This window comes from Rhinopithecus roxellana, chromosome 4 (genome assembly GCF_007565055.1).
Source record: "Rhinopithecus roxellana isolate Shanxi Qingling chromosome 4, ASM756505v1, whole genome shotgun sequence".
NCBI classification, from domain to species: Eukaryota; Metazoa; Chordata; class Mammalia; order Primates; family Cercopithecidae; genus Rhinopithecus; species Rhinopithecus roxellana.
Genome location: NC_044552.1, coordinates 111,421,740 through 111,434,974, shown reverse-complemented (window position 1 = coordinate 111,434,974; position 13,235 = coordinate 111,421,740). Strand labels below are relative to the sequence as shown.

At 32.8% G+C, this 13,235-nt stretch overlaps 1 protein-coding gene across 6 annotated transcripts in view; it reads left to right on the top strand.

The window, feature by feature from the left end:
* The window catches only part of GRIK2 (glutamate ionotropic receptor kainate type subunit 2), a 744,221-nt gene that overhangs the window by 705,611 nt on the left and 25,375 nt on the right, over positions 1 to 13,235 (top strand). For 5 of the 6 annotated variants that reach the window (XM_030929512.1, XM_030929513.1, XM_030929514.1 and 2 more), the window contains one exon: positions 726 to 951. In XM_030929512.1, coding sequence (XP_030785372.1) covers positions 726 to 951 — 226 coding nt within the window. The remainder of the gene's footprint in view (positions 1 to 725; positions 952 to 13,235) is intronic. The other variant, XM_030929515.1, reaches the window with a different exon arrangement.

The following is a 13,235-nucleotide window of genomic DNA, read 5'->3' as shown; positions in this document are numbered from 1 at the left end:
CTAGTAAAGCCCTACTCATAATTTTCAGTTGGATATAAGCACTATTCAATTGTATTGGTCCAGGAATCTTTAGTTATTTAGTAGCCCTGAAGAATAGATTTCTGAAGTCCAGCTTAAAGAAGTTCTGAGGTGATCAAATTTTTTCTCAGTGGAAATGTAGACATCTTTATTTGTAACATCCTTATTGGTAACACATTCTGCTCCTCTCTTCAACCTATATTTTTTTGTGTGTATCCCTGGGGGTTAATGTAGCATCTGTGTTATCTTAACCCAAATTGGGGGAAAACAAACAAACTCTTGCAGTCTTACAGTTTCAATCTGAGTGCAGTGTTTCTCTCTTCTGTATTTGTTGTTAAAGAGATGTTGACAAATATGGAATACTCAGGTAAGAGACAAGAACAAAGAACTTCCTTATAAATAATTTATTTTCTATTATATGTATAACTTTCTATGATTTACTGAGATGTGTTTTTAAACATTAAGATTTAAAAAATATATTTGTTAAATAAATCTGTACTATACCTAGAAATATGATGAGAAATTGCTATGAGAAACTCGTTATACAGATTCAGATTTTTTCGGTATATATATATATCCCTTAAAAATTATATTGTTTAAGACGGTACAAGTAAAGTAAATGTGGTCCATTGCTTCTAAACATTATAGGACCACATGGAAACTAAGGAATATTTTTCTTATGACCAACTTGTATTTATTTTCTTCAGAAATCAAAAATCTCCACGTATGACAAAATGTGGGCCTTTATGAGTAGCAGAAGGCAGTCAGTGTTGGTCAAAAGTAATGAAGAAGGAATCCAGCGAGTCCTCACCTCTGATTATGCTTTCCTAATGGAGTCAACAACCATCGAGTTTGTTACCCAGCGGAACTGTAACCTGACACAGATTGGCGGCCTTATAGACTCCAAAGGTTATGGCGTTGGCACTCCCATGGGTAGGTTATATGTCAGCTATTTATACTTTGTTCATTAATCTGAGTTGCTGTAAGACAGGGGTAAAACAGTGTTTCCACATATGCCATTAGGAATTTTGTTTTAACCAAATGCATCCTGCTACCCCTCTGTGACTGTATAAAAGCAGGTTATCAATTTGTATAAAATCAGGTTATCAATATATTCTTCTAAATAGGTAAGTCAAAAAAAGGAAAAATTAATTTCTATCAGAATGGTCAGTGGATATTTTTACTGTATCAGTGTTGAAAAACCCACAGCATAACCTAGCTTTCTCTTTTCAATCTTAAATTCAAAAAATGTTTTATGAGTACACTAAAGTTTTTGTAACAATTTACTTTTTTAAATGTGGGGTTTACGAATACATTATTTGACTTAGAGAGTTAACTCAAATAAGTGAGGCATAAATGGCTCTCATGAATATTATTAGAATTGTTTTACTTAAAAGAAGGTACAAACAGCAGACTATTTACCAATGCCGTATCTAGAATACTTAACACTGAGGATTATTTTTAACATCCTCCTTCTTTCATATGGCAAATTATTTTTAATCAAAATAATCAAATGAGATAATGAATTGTAATTTCCAGAAAACAATAATAAAAATCTTGATTATATATATACAAACATGTATGAATATGTATGTTTGTGCTGTAAGTAAATACATATATATATAAAAAAAACATTACAGTACATATGCACGTGTGGTGGACAGAATAATGGCTTCCCAGAGATGTCCATGTCTTAATCCCCAGAACCTTTGAATATGTTACTTTATAGCAATATACTTTGAATATAGCATATACTTTCAATATGTATCATAGCAAAAGGTACTTTGCAAATGCGATTAAGTTAAGGATCTTGAGATGCGGAGATTTTCCTGGATTAACCATATGGGTCCAATGTAATCACAAGAGCCCTTGTAATAGGGAGAGTATAGGGTCGAGTCATAGTTAAGATGTGATTTTGACGGGATGTGAGAGAAAGAGACAGGGACAGAGAGAGAGAGAGAGAGAGAGAAGAAGAGAAGGGGAGAGGAGAGGAGAGGAAAGGAGAGGAGAGGAGAGCAAAGGAGAGGAGAGGAGAGCAAAGGAGAGGAGAGGAGAGGAGAGGAGAGGAGAGGAGAGAGATCTGTAGATATTATTTGTTGGTACTGAAGATGGAAGAACAAGCCATGAGCCAAGAAATGCCAGGTGACCTTTAGAAGAAATACAGTCCTTCAGAGACATCACTTTTAGGACTTCTGACATCTAGAACTGTGAGATAATAAATTTTGTATTGTTTTAAGTCACTAAGTTGACGGTAATATTTTAGAGTAGCAACAGGAAACGAATTGTAGAGAGAGAAAAAAGTAATAGCATATTTTATTTACATCAATGTACTTTTTGAAAGAAAGGGGAAAACATATTCATGATTTATCACAGTAGTAACTAATAACGCTATACATGTTTTCGACCTTAACTTCTGCAAATTTGTCAATGACTTGGTTAAAACCAATCATTGCTTTCTGGCAACTCTGAAACGTCTAGGAAGTCAAATAATTTTCTGCCAAAAAAATTAATATTAAATCACACTACATATGGAAAATCATCTGAATTTATTAGGATTTAAAATAGCTTGAATTAGTTTTGACAAAATTTTGAGATACTAATTCTTGCATTTATGTAGTAGAGTCATAACAAAGAATAATTGTGCAGTCATTATAGAAATGAAAAAAAATAAACTTGAGTTCTTACTCCCAAAATAGGCAAGTGTAGCTGAGTCCATACAATTGAGGGGTAAATGGTATAACAGCAATTTTCCAGTTCTATTTCTGGGTAGAATACAATGCTTATTAAAGAATTAAAGATAAATATTTGCTAATTTGAAAGTCAATAAAAGCTCAGCTGTTAAAACTCAAAAATAATTGTTTAGAACTTAGACCAACAGAAGATATTTTAAAGGAGGAATATTTTATCTTTTACATGTTTTAGACTTCCCAGTGCATAACGATACTGATGCTACTGTTTTTAAATTCTCCACAGAAAATATACTCCCACCAGGGAAAGGCTTCCTCAGGCTTTGTCCCTGTTATTCCAATATTATGTACAAATTCAAAATTGGGCAATTAATTTTAATATACTATAAATGTATTAAAATGATTGCGTTTTCACAATTATATTGCTGATAAACATTTTTTTACTTCTCAAAATGTGTTAAATTATACTTTTATTTCCAGTAAGGTTTTGGTTTATTGCCTTAGCTCTGTGTAATGGGAGTACTCAAATCTTGGCATTCTGCATAGTTCGGTCAGTTATGGTTCTTTCCCTCAGTAAGAAATGTGTGCTGAACCCAGAAACTTCATGAGTTACTGCACCAGTTATTTGGAATATGTGATGAACAACTTCTTTGACAATTTTTGAAATACGTTTTTTTCCCTAGGAAAAATCATATATTCTTAGAAGAAGAGGCTGATAATGTGCTGTGAATATCATATCATCATGCAGTTTTCTGCACACTGATATTCTGAACTTATTCTTGTCACTACAGTGCTCTTGGAAAAGTAACTTGAAATTTACGGCCTCTAACTTTATTTTTTTTTTAAAACTAGTAAAAGAAGAGGATTGTATTATCTCAGGTCCACTTAAATGCTAAATAATTTGGCAAATAATGTACTTGATAGATTCTCAGAGTTTAGTCTAAATTAGTCTAGACTACCTGGAGAAATATGGTTAGCTGATATGTCAGAACACATTTAAAAAATCAGGCACACTCATAAAGTAGTTATGAGAGGTGGAAGCAGTGGTTTGCTAGGCTCCCATCATCCTGTAGTTTCATCTGGGAAGAGCTGAAATAAATAAACACATTTTTTAGTGTTATCTCTGAAAGGAGTGAGACTCATATATTGCTACCATTTTCTCTGGGTTTGCATTGTCTGGATAAGATTCATATATTGCTACCACTTTCTCCTGGTTTCCGTTGTCTGGATAAGGGCAGGATTATTTGTCTCTCTTTTGCTGTTCATTGTTTCAACCACCATCACACTCTGCATTTCTCAACTGGGAAATTAGCATTTGCCTTTTATGTTACCATTGCTGAAGCATGCTGAAAATGATATTAGTATGTTAATATATTTGCTTACTTTTAAAATTGTGTGTAATTATAAACAAAAAAAAGGAATTCATTAAGGTGTGAAAAATATTCCTTGAGGTTCTTGCGCTTTCTCAGTAAGAGTTAATGAGAATAGCTATATTCAAAGCAGAGCACAGACTGGATTAAGAAAATGTGGCACATATACACCATGGAATACTATGCAGCCATAAAAAAGGATGAGTTTGCGTCCTTTGTAGGGACATGGATGCAGCTGGAAACCATCATTCTTAGCAAACTATCACAAGAACAGAAAACCAAACACCGCATGTTCTCACTCATAGGTGGGAACTGAACAATGAGATCACTTGGACTCGGGAAGGGGAACATCACACACTGGGGCCTATCATGGGGAGGGGGGAAGAGGGAGGGATTGCATTGGGGAGTTATACATGATATAAATGATGAATTGATGGGTGCTGACGAGTTGATGGGTGCAGCACACCAACATGGCATAAGTATACATATGTAACAAACCTGCACGTTATGCACATGTACCCTAGAACTTAAAGTATAATAAAAAAAAAAAAAAAAAAAAAAAAAAAAAAAAAAAAAAAAAAAAGCAGAGCAATATGGGCTAAGGTTCTGCAAAATTCAGATTAGTTCCAGAAGTTCCCCAGGCTTTTTAATTTATATATTCAGGAGCTATAATCCACAGTGAAAATTTCACCTTTAGTAATATACTATATGTAATCAAAGAGAGGAACTTCCTTTTCTTTGCTTTTATTATTTCTCAGATTTTGAGATATTTTCAAGAAAGCCTATGTAGTTTGGTGAGGAGAAATATTATGAGTCTTTTTGAGTGGGAAATCAGAAAAAAATTTAAAAATTGTACATATATCCACCCGTGCCCCATTTCCCCCCAAATTCATACATTCTCTTCTTAGCCTGCCACGCTACCTTCTCATTGATTCGTTTAGGGACCTCACCACCACCATTCATCATTCTGAGTGTGATAGTTACTGCCCAAAGTGTGCTGTGAGATCGCTGAATGACTCAGAATAAGCTATTTAATTAAGGAAGCTCTGTTTACACAAAAATACCTTAGTGGAGCAATCAACAATGATGTGAAGGTAAATGCTAAATAAGCTTAAGCAAGTTTAATTAAGTCTGGAGTGACATTAAATTCCTTTCATAATTTTCCTGATTGCAGCAACCTTATTTTAATGTGGCATTTACTGTATGGTAGATTTTTGAAGTTGCAGGAGACCTTACTCAGTACATTAACCGAACTTCTTATTTCATTCAAAACAATATTTTTAAAAGCTCCGAGTGAGTTAAAAGCAAGGAGCAAAATCATGGCAGTTTCATTAAGGAATGTCTAAATTGTGTGAGCACGTGCCGTCTTGTCTCTTATTTCACCATAGGTGATTATCTATTTATCTGAACTGGGAACATTTCTCCTCCTTAATGGCATTTTTGGCTGCATTGCTTCTCTCCTGACTGCCCGTACTTAAAAGCCTTCTTGGTTTCTCTTTTTCAAATGTTGAATGCATATTACACTTTGAGGACTAGGCAGACTCAGCAGTCCATGAGCTGGTAGGAAAGCAGCAGTCTAGAAAAAATCCATTAGGGCCAGTTGGTGTTATTTTGCTTTGCTTTATGCAATTTGGTAGAAATATTATAAAATGACTGAAGGGTCTCATTAAGATGATTTCTATTTTTAGCAATGAGTTAGTGACCTCTTTCTTTCATGTATTAGTTCCTCACAACTTTAATAACAAGCAATGTATGTGGCAGCTGAAAAAGGGATGGAATTGTGCTCATGTCTGTGCATATTATTGATATTGTAATTCTCTGTAATTTCAGTTGTTTCTATTTTACTTGTGGGATTCAATCAATAGTGAATTCCAGTCAGTGAGTGTATAATTATTTAACAGTCAGTGAGTATTTCTGTGAACAAAACCTAAAATAAATTAGTCATATAATAGTTAGAGAATTACCGAAATACACACTATACATGAGGAATGTAAAGGTGAAGTGGACATATTTACAATGCCCTTTAATATGAAGATTAAATTTAAAGATAATTTTAGTCACACACAAAGCTGTTATATACGTTTTAATTCTCTCATATTTACTGATTTAATTAGAAATATTAGGGTGTATTTTATTTAGTAATTAACTTTAATGTTACCTTTACAAGCTAATGCTTTAAAACAGTATTATCTATGAATATCCAAAAGCAGTAATACTATTAATAATCCTCAAGTAACTTTTATCAAATTATAATGTACTTACCCATAATTAGCCTAAAATAAAAAATGTAACAATGGGTTATATTATTGACTTTTTATGGTAGAAGTGCACCACTTTGGCGTATAAACAAAATGAAATTTCCTTTTTTTACTTCTATTTTCTAATATTAAATGCGTAAGATTCACTATTTTTTTTATTTCTCATGATTTGGTGAGATAAGAGATGTAGAATTGGTACTGGTGGAGGTATGTTGTTTGTTTGAGGCAGATGCTAATGTTTGTTAAAATGGAAATCAGTATGAGAAGAATGTTGTTCCCTGTTTTATTCACCATCCATTTCTAAAATTCTCAATTTATCATATAATAAGTACTGTAATAGTCATCATTATAGATGCATAAAATTGCCAGCCTTTAGATTTTCAGCTTTACTGAAATAAATGAATACATTTGTCTTCATTAGTTTAACATAATGCAGAAAAATTGATGCAAATTATTCGTCTTTCTGCAGGTCAGTCCTTCCATTAAAATGCACTCTGTTTTCCCTTTGCATAAGCAGCACAATTTTAATATTTGAAGTGATTTTGCAGGGCTACATCTAGATCTAATAATTTTCAGAGATAGAATTTAAAAAAAAACTCAAATTACACCTGTTCAATCTGTACATTCCTGGCATATTTGTTATAGTCTAGATGACATGTCACTGAAAACATGAGAATCTCAATAAGTTATGCCTTATCCACAGACATCATCAACAGGCTGCATGCTACAATCTAGGAGGCTTCAAGAGGGAATTTGATGAATTGTGAGCACCACTGTGAACAACCGTCATTAACATTGTAAATGTTGACCAAATGGTACCCAAACAATGCAGAAATGGATAATTCTCATAAAACAGAGTTCTGACAGATTTTATATGCAAAGATTGAACCATTTAATTCATTTAATGTTTTGTACTGATTAGTCCAAAACCATGACTTCAAATTTTACTTTAGATTAGTTAGCCACAGACTGTCAGACTATGTCAGACAGTTGTCCTTGGGTTAGTAGAGGTAGGTAAGATCAATGAGTCACTCTTATTAGAAAAAACTAGTCAAATGTTTGTTCTAAATACCAAAGCCAAATGCTTTGCATTTGCTGACGCTCATGTGACAGACATACTCTTAACATGTTGCACGGAGTCTGTGGCCTTTTTAGTCAGATGACTTGTGTACAAATTTTAGTTTCACCTGGATGAAACCTGATGAAATTACTGAGTCCCTACTACACTTAGTGTCCTCATGTATAAGTGGATACAACAATGTTCACATAATTGGATTGTGATAAATATTGATCATATTGTATTTATAGTATTTGAATCAGAATATGTAGCATAAAGAATTTTAAAGAAATATTTTGATCACTTCTAATATGAGGTTATAGAAAATTTTAAAAAATGAAAACTGTTTTGAAGAAATGTTCTCTAATAATTGAAAGAATATGTTAGTGGTCTCTATTTTTACATTTTTAGAAATGTCTTGTCTTTATATATTTAGAGATATTAAATATATAGCAGTGAAAGCAGAGTATTAGTATGACCCATTGTTAACCAATTGGAAACCTGTTTCTAATGAAACCTACCTGGGATTTTACCATCAGCTAATCAATATATTGTAATTTGATAACTAACATTTTGTAGGAAGAAAGTGATTGATATCTACTGTATAAAGCTAAGAAAATTCCTATCATAGGGCATTACCTAAACAAGTAAAATGGTTTTCCATTTCTAAACATGTCTTGAGTTTTTAGTAAACAGAGCTCAAAATGTATTAGAAGTATCATCTCTAAAGACATGTTTAGTAAACAATCTGTTTAGTAAACAGAGCTCAAAATGTATTAGGAGAAAAATCATCTTTAAAGGCATGTATATTTTCTTTACATTTGACCAATCTACAAGAATGTTATTACTCTATCCTGCTTAGCTCTGTAAAATAATGAACATAAAATATAAATATAAATAATCTTTCTTTTTTAGAAGACAGACATGGAAAAACAAATTTGACATAAAATAGAGAAAATGCAATATTGGACATAAACAAATGCCTGTTATTAGTGCAGGGACTTAGGTGGGTGGAGCTTAGTGAGACCAAAACAGACAGGTCAAATTGCAAAAGGGACTTAAGCAATGCTTAAAGGATGGGTAGTTCACTGTCTTGAAAAAAATATATTTTTTCTTCCAACTTTTGGGTTATTGATGATTAATTAGGTAATGATTTAATATAAAATGATCTAACTCTTATAATTAATTCCTTGGAATTTTACATTAGAACATTTACTTTGGAACAAAAGCATAATGTAAGGAAATCAAACTATTTCTAACACTATTCTAATGATTACTATGCTGATGCCAAAATCATAAGAATGGCAGGGTTTATAGGATAAAATTATTTCTATTTTCATACTTAGTGTTAGAGTTTCATGGTTTAATACTCAAGAAATATGACAGCAAATCTATTTCACCAGTCACTTTAAACTAATATATAGGAAATATGTCAGAACCAGTAAAAATAGTTGGCTGTTTCATTACAGGTTGATAACATTCTCTTTTTCACAAGTTAGAGGATATACAGAATATTAATAAAAGGCAACTCTCTAATACATATAGTCTATAATTTGAATTCTTCATTGATACATTTTATATGCCATATATAAGCATCTCCCTTTATGATCTTAGGTACCTGAGTATTCTCCTGCGTATTCTATAAATATTCCTTCAAGTAGAATGTGTTTATATTATTTAAAAAAATTATTGTAAGCTAAACATTCGTGATATATATATTTATGACATAAAAGCGACATTGTGATTTATGAATACAATAAGGAATGATTAAAATAAGCTAATTAGCATATCAATCACCTCAGATACTTATCTTTTTTATGGTGTGAACATTTGAAATGTATTAGAATTTTTGAAATGTACAGTACACTGTTACTAATTATATTCACCATGTTGTGCAATAGATTAAAAAGACCCTATTCCTCTCGTCTGAGATTTTGTACCCTTTGACCATCATCTCCCCATTTCTGTTAACACTCCAGTCTCTGCTTTCTGCTTCTATCAGTTCAAATGTGTTAATCTCACATGTAAATGAGAATATGTTATATCTGTCTTTCTGTGCCTGGCTTCTTTCATTTAGCATAATATTCTCTTGTTTCATATAGGTTATCACAAATGACAGAAGTTTCATTATTGTGTAGGGCTGAATAGTATTCCATTGTGTCTATGTATACTGCATTTTCTTTATTCTCTGATTCATTATAAATATAATGTTGATCCTATAACTTGGCTATTGTGAAAAGTGCTGCAATGAGTAATGGAGTGTGGACATCTCTTTGACAAACTGATTTCATATCTTTTGAGTAAATACATAGAAGTAAAATTGATGCATCTTATGCTAATTTTACTTTGAGTTTTCTGAGGAGCCTCCACACTGTTTACTATGATGGTTGCACTAATTCACATTCCCATCAACAGTATGTAAGGGTTTCCTTTTCTCCACATCCTCACCAATACTGGTTATCTTTTGTCTTTTTTTTGTTATAGCTATTCTAACTAGTGTGAGGTGATAGGTCATTGTGGTTTTAATTTACATTTCCCCAATGATTAACAATGGAGAACTTTTTTGCATATATCTGTTAGCCATTTGTATGTTTTCTTTTGAGAAATGTCTATTCAGGTCCCTTACTCATTTAAATAATTTTTTCTTACTATTCAGTTGTGTGAGTTCTTAATATAATTTTGATTTAACACCTTATTGGGTGTGTGGCTTGCAAATATTTTCTCACAATCTCTAGGTTGTCTCTTCACACTGTTAATTTTTTTCCTTGCTTTGTAGAAGCTTTTAGTTTGATGCAATCCCATTTGTCTATTTTTGCTTTTGTTGCCTGCACTTTTGGGTTCAAATCTAAAAAAATACTGCCCAAATCAATGTTGTATAGCTTTTGCCCTATGCTTTCTTCTAGTACTTCTACAATTTCTGACATTACTTTTAATTCTTTAATGCATTTTGAGTTGATTTATGTATATGGTGTGAGAAAAAGACCAAATTACATATTCTGCCTGTGGATATCCAGTTTTCTCAATGCCGTTGATTGAAGAGACTATTATTTTCCGTTGGGTGTTCTTGATAGTTTTGACAACTGAACATACATGTGTGGGTTCATTTCTGCACTCTCCATTCAGTTACATTGGTCAATGTGTCTATTTTTTCTTGGGAGGAGGGCAGTACCATGCTATTTTGATTACTATTGATTTGCAGTATAATTTGAAATCAGATATTGTGATGCCTCTAGCTTTATTTTATTTTATTTTGCTCATTATTGCCTTGAGTATTAGGCTTTTTTGTGACTTCACATAATCTAGAGGATTGCTTTCCTATTTTTTATGAAAAATTACATTGGAAGTTTAATAGAGCTTGCATTAAAACTGTAGATAGCTTTGGGTAAGAAGAATTTTTTATTTTTTATTTTTTTATTTTTTTTTTTGAGACGGAGTCTTGCTTTGCCACCCAGGCTGAGGTGCGTTGGTGTGATCTTGGCTCACTGCAACCTCTGCCTTCTAGGTTAAAGCAATTCTCTTTCCTCAGCCTCCTGAGTAGCTGGGATTATAGGCTCGCACCACCATTTCCGGCTAATATTTTGTATTTTTAGTAGAGATGGGGTTTCACCATGCTGGCCAGGCTGGTCTCGAACTCCTGACCTTGTGATCCACCCACCTTGGCCTCCCAAAGTGCTGAGATTACAGGCGTGAGTCACTGGGCCTGGCCAGGAAGAAAATTTTTAACAATATTAATTCTTCCAGTCTATGAACATAGATATCTTTCTACTTACTGTGTTTTCAATCTCTTTCAGTAATGGTTTAGAGTTTTCAGTTTAATGCCTCCTTTTTCTTTCTGATTTTGTTTGAGTCTCCTCTCTTTTTGCCTTTAGTCTAGTAAAAGGTTTGTCTATTTTGTTTATTTTTTTAAAGAAGTGACTGTTGGTTTTACTGATTTTTTTTCCTATGTTTTTTCCATTCTCTGTTTGATGTATTTCTGTTCTGATCTTTATTATTTACTTCCGCTAACTTTAGGGTTTAGTTTGTTCTTCCTTTTCTAGCTCCTTGAGGCATAATGTCAGGCTATTTGGGATCTTTGTTCTTTTTAAGTACAGGCATTGGTTGCTATAAAATTCCCTCATAGAACTGCATTTGCTGCATTCTGTAGGTTTTGATATATTGTGTTTGTATTGTCATTTGTTTCAATATATTTTTTAATATTCCTTTTGATTTTTTATTTGACCTACTACTTGTTCAGGAGCATGTTGTTTAATTTCTACACACTTGTTAATTTTCCAAGATTTCTCTTGTTATCGGTTTCCATTTTCATACTGTTGTGGTCAGAAACAATACTACATATAATTTCAACCTTCTTGAATTCGTTAAGATTTGTTACATGGCCTAAACTATGCCCTGTCTTGGAGAATGTTACATGTAAAGTTGAGAAGAAAGCATATTCTACTGCTCTTGAATGGAAAGTTCTATATGTGTTTGTTAGGTTCATTCCATATAAAGTTTTATTAGTCCATTTGCACACTGCTATAAAGAACTAACCGAGACTGGGAAATTTATGAAGAAAAGAGTTTTAATTGACTCACAGTTCTGAAGCCTTAACAGGAAGCATGACTGGGAGGCCTCAGGAAACTTACAATCATGGCAGAAGGCTAAGTGGAAGCAAAGACCTTCTTCACATGGTGGCAGTGGGCGCAGGTTCGGGGGAGAAGTGTCACACTTTTAAACCATCAGATCTCGTGAGCACTCACTCACTTTCACAAGAATAGCATGGGGGAAATCTGCCTCCATCATCCAATTACCTCCTACCAGTTCCCTCCCTAAAATGTGGGGATTACAATTCTACATGAGATTTGGGTGGGGACAGAACCAAACAATATCAAAAGTGCAGTTCAAGCACAGTATTTTCTTGTTAATTTGCTGTCTGGTTGATTTACCTATTAATAAAAGTGGAGTATTGGTGCCTTCTACTATTATTTTAATTTCTTCTTTCAGTCCATTAATATTTGCTTTATCTATTTAGGTGAATCAATATTTGGTGTATATATATTTACAATTATTGTGTCCTCTTAATGTATTTACTCCTTTATCATTAAATAATGACCTTCTTTGTCTCCTATCAGCGTTTTTCACTTGAACTCTAAGTATAGCCATCCCTGCTGACTTTTGGTTACCATGTTCATGGAATACCTTTTCCATCACTTCACTTTCAGCTATGAATACTCTTAAAGCTAAAAATAATCTCTTATATGCAACATACAATTTGATCTTTTTAAAAATACATGGAGCCACTGTATGTGTTTTGATTGCAGAATTAATTTACATTCAAGGTTATTATTGATAGGTAGCAACATACTCTTGTAATTTTTATTCATTGTTTTTTAAATAAAGCATTATTTTAGGTTGCATTTCTTTTATGACATATGATATGGAGCATCTTGTCATATGTTCTCTTGGTATTTGTGTATTTCCTTTGATGAGGTGTCTGTTAAGGTCTTTGGACCATTTTTAGTAGGGTTGTTTATTATGATTGTGTTTTAAAAGTTATTTGCATTTTTAACTAATTATTTATTAGATATATCTTTAGAAAATTTTTTTTATTCTCTTGATACCAGATGATTTTTAACCTCTCTTCTCTCACTTCTACATGAACAGTGTCATTTATAGTTGGGTAAATTCGTTCGTGGCCCTGATATCTTGTACCTCATCCTATCCTCTGAATCTAGAAGAAATGAACAAAATGGATTTGAGATGCTCTCACTATCATTTTCCTTTTCTATGTACACCTTTCCAAAACTGGAATGTAGATGGAAAGAGAAGAGAGAGAAGAAAAAGGTAGCAAAAGTAAAAGAAGAAT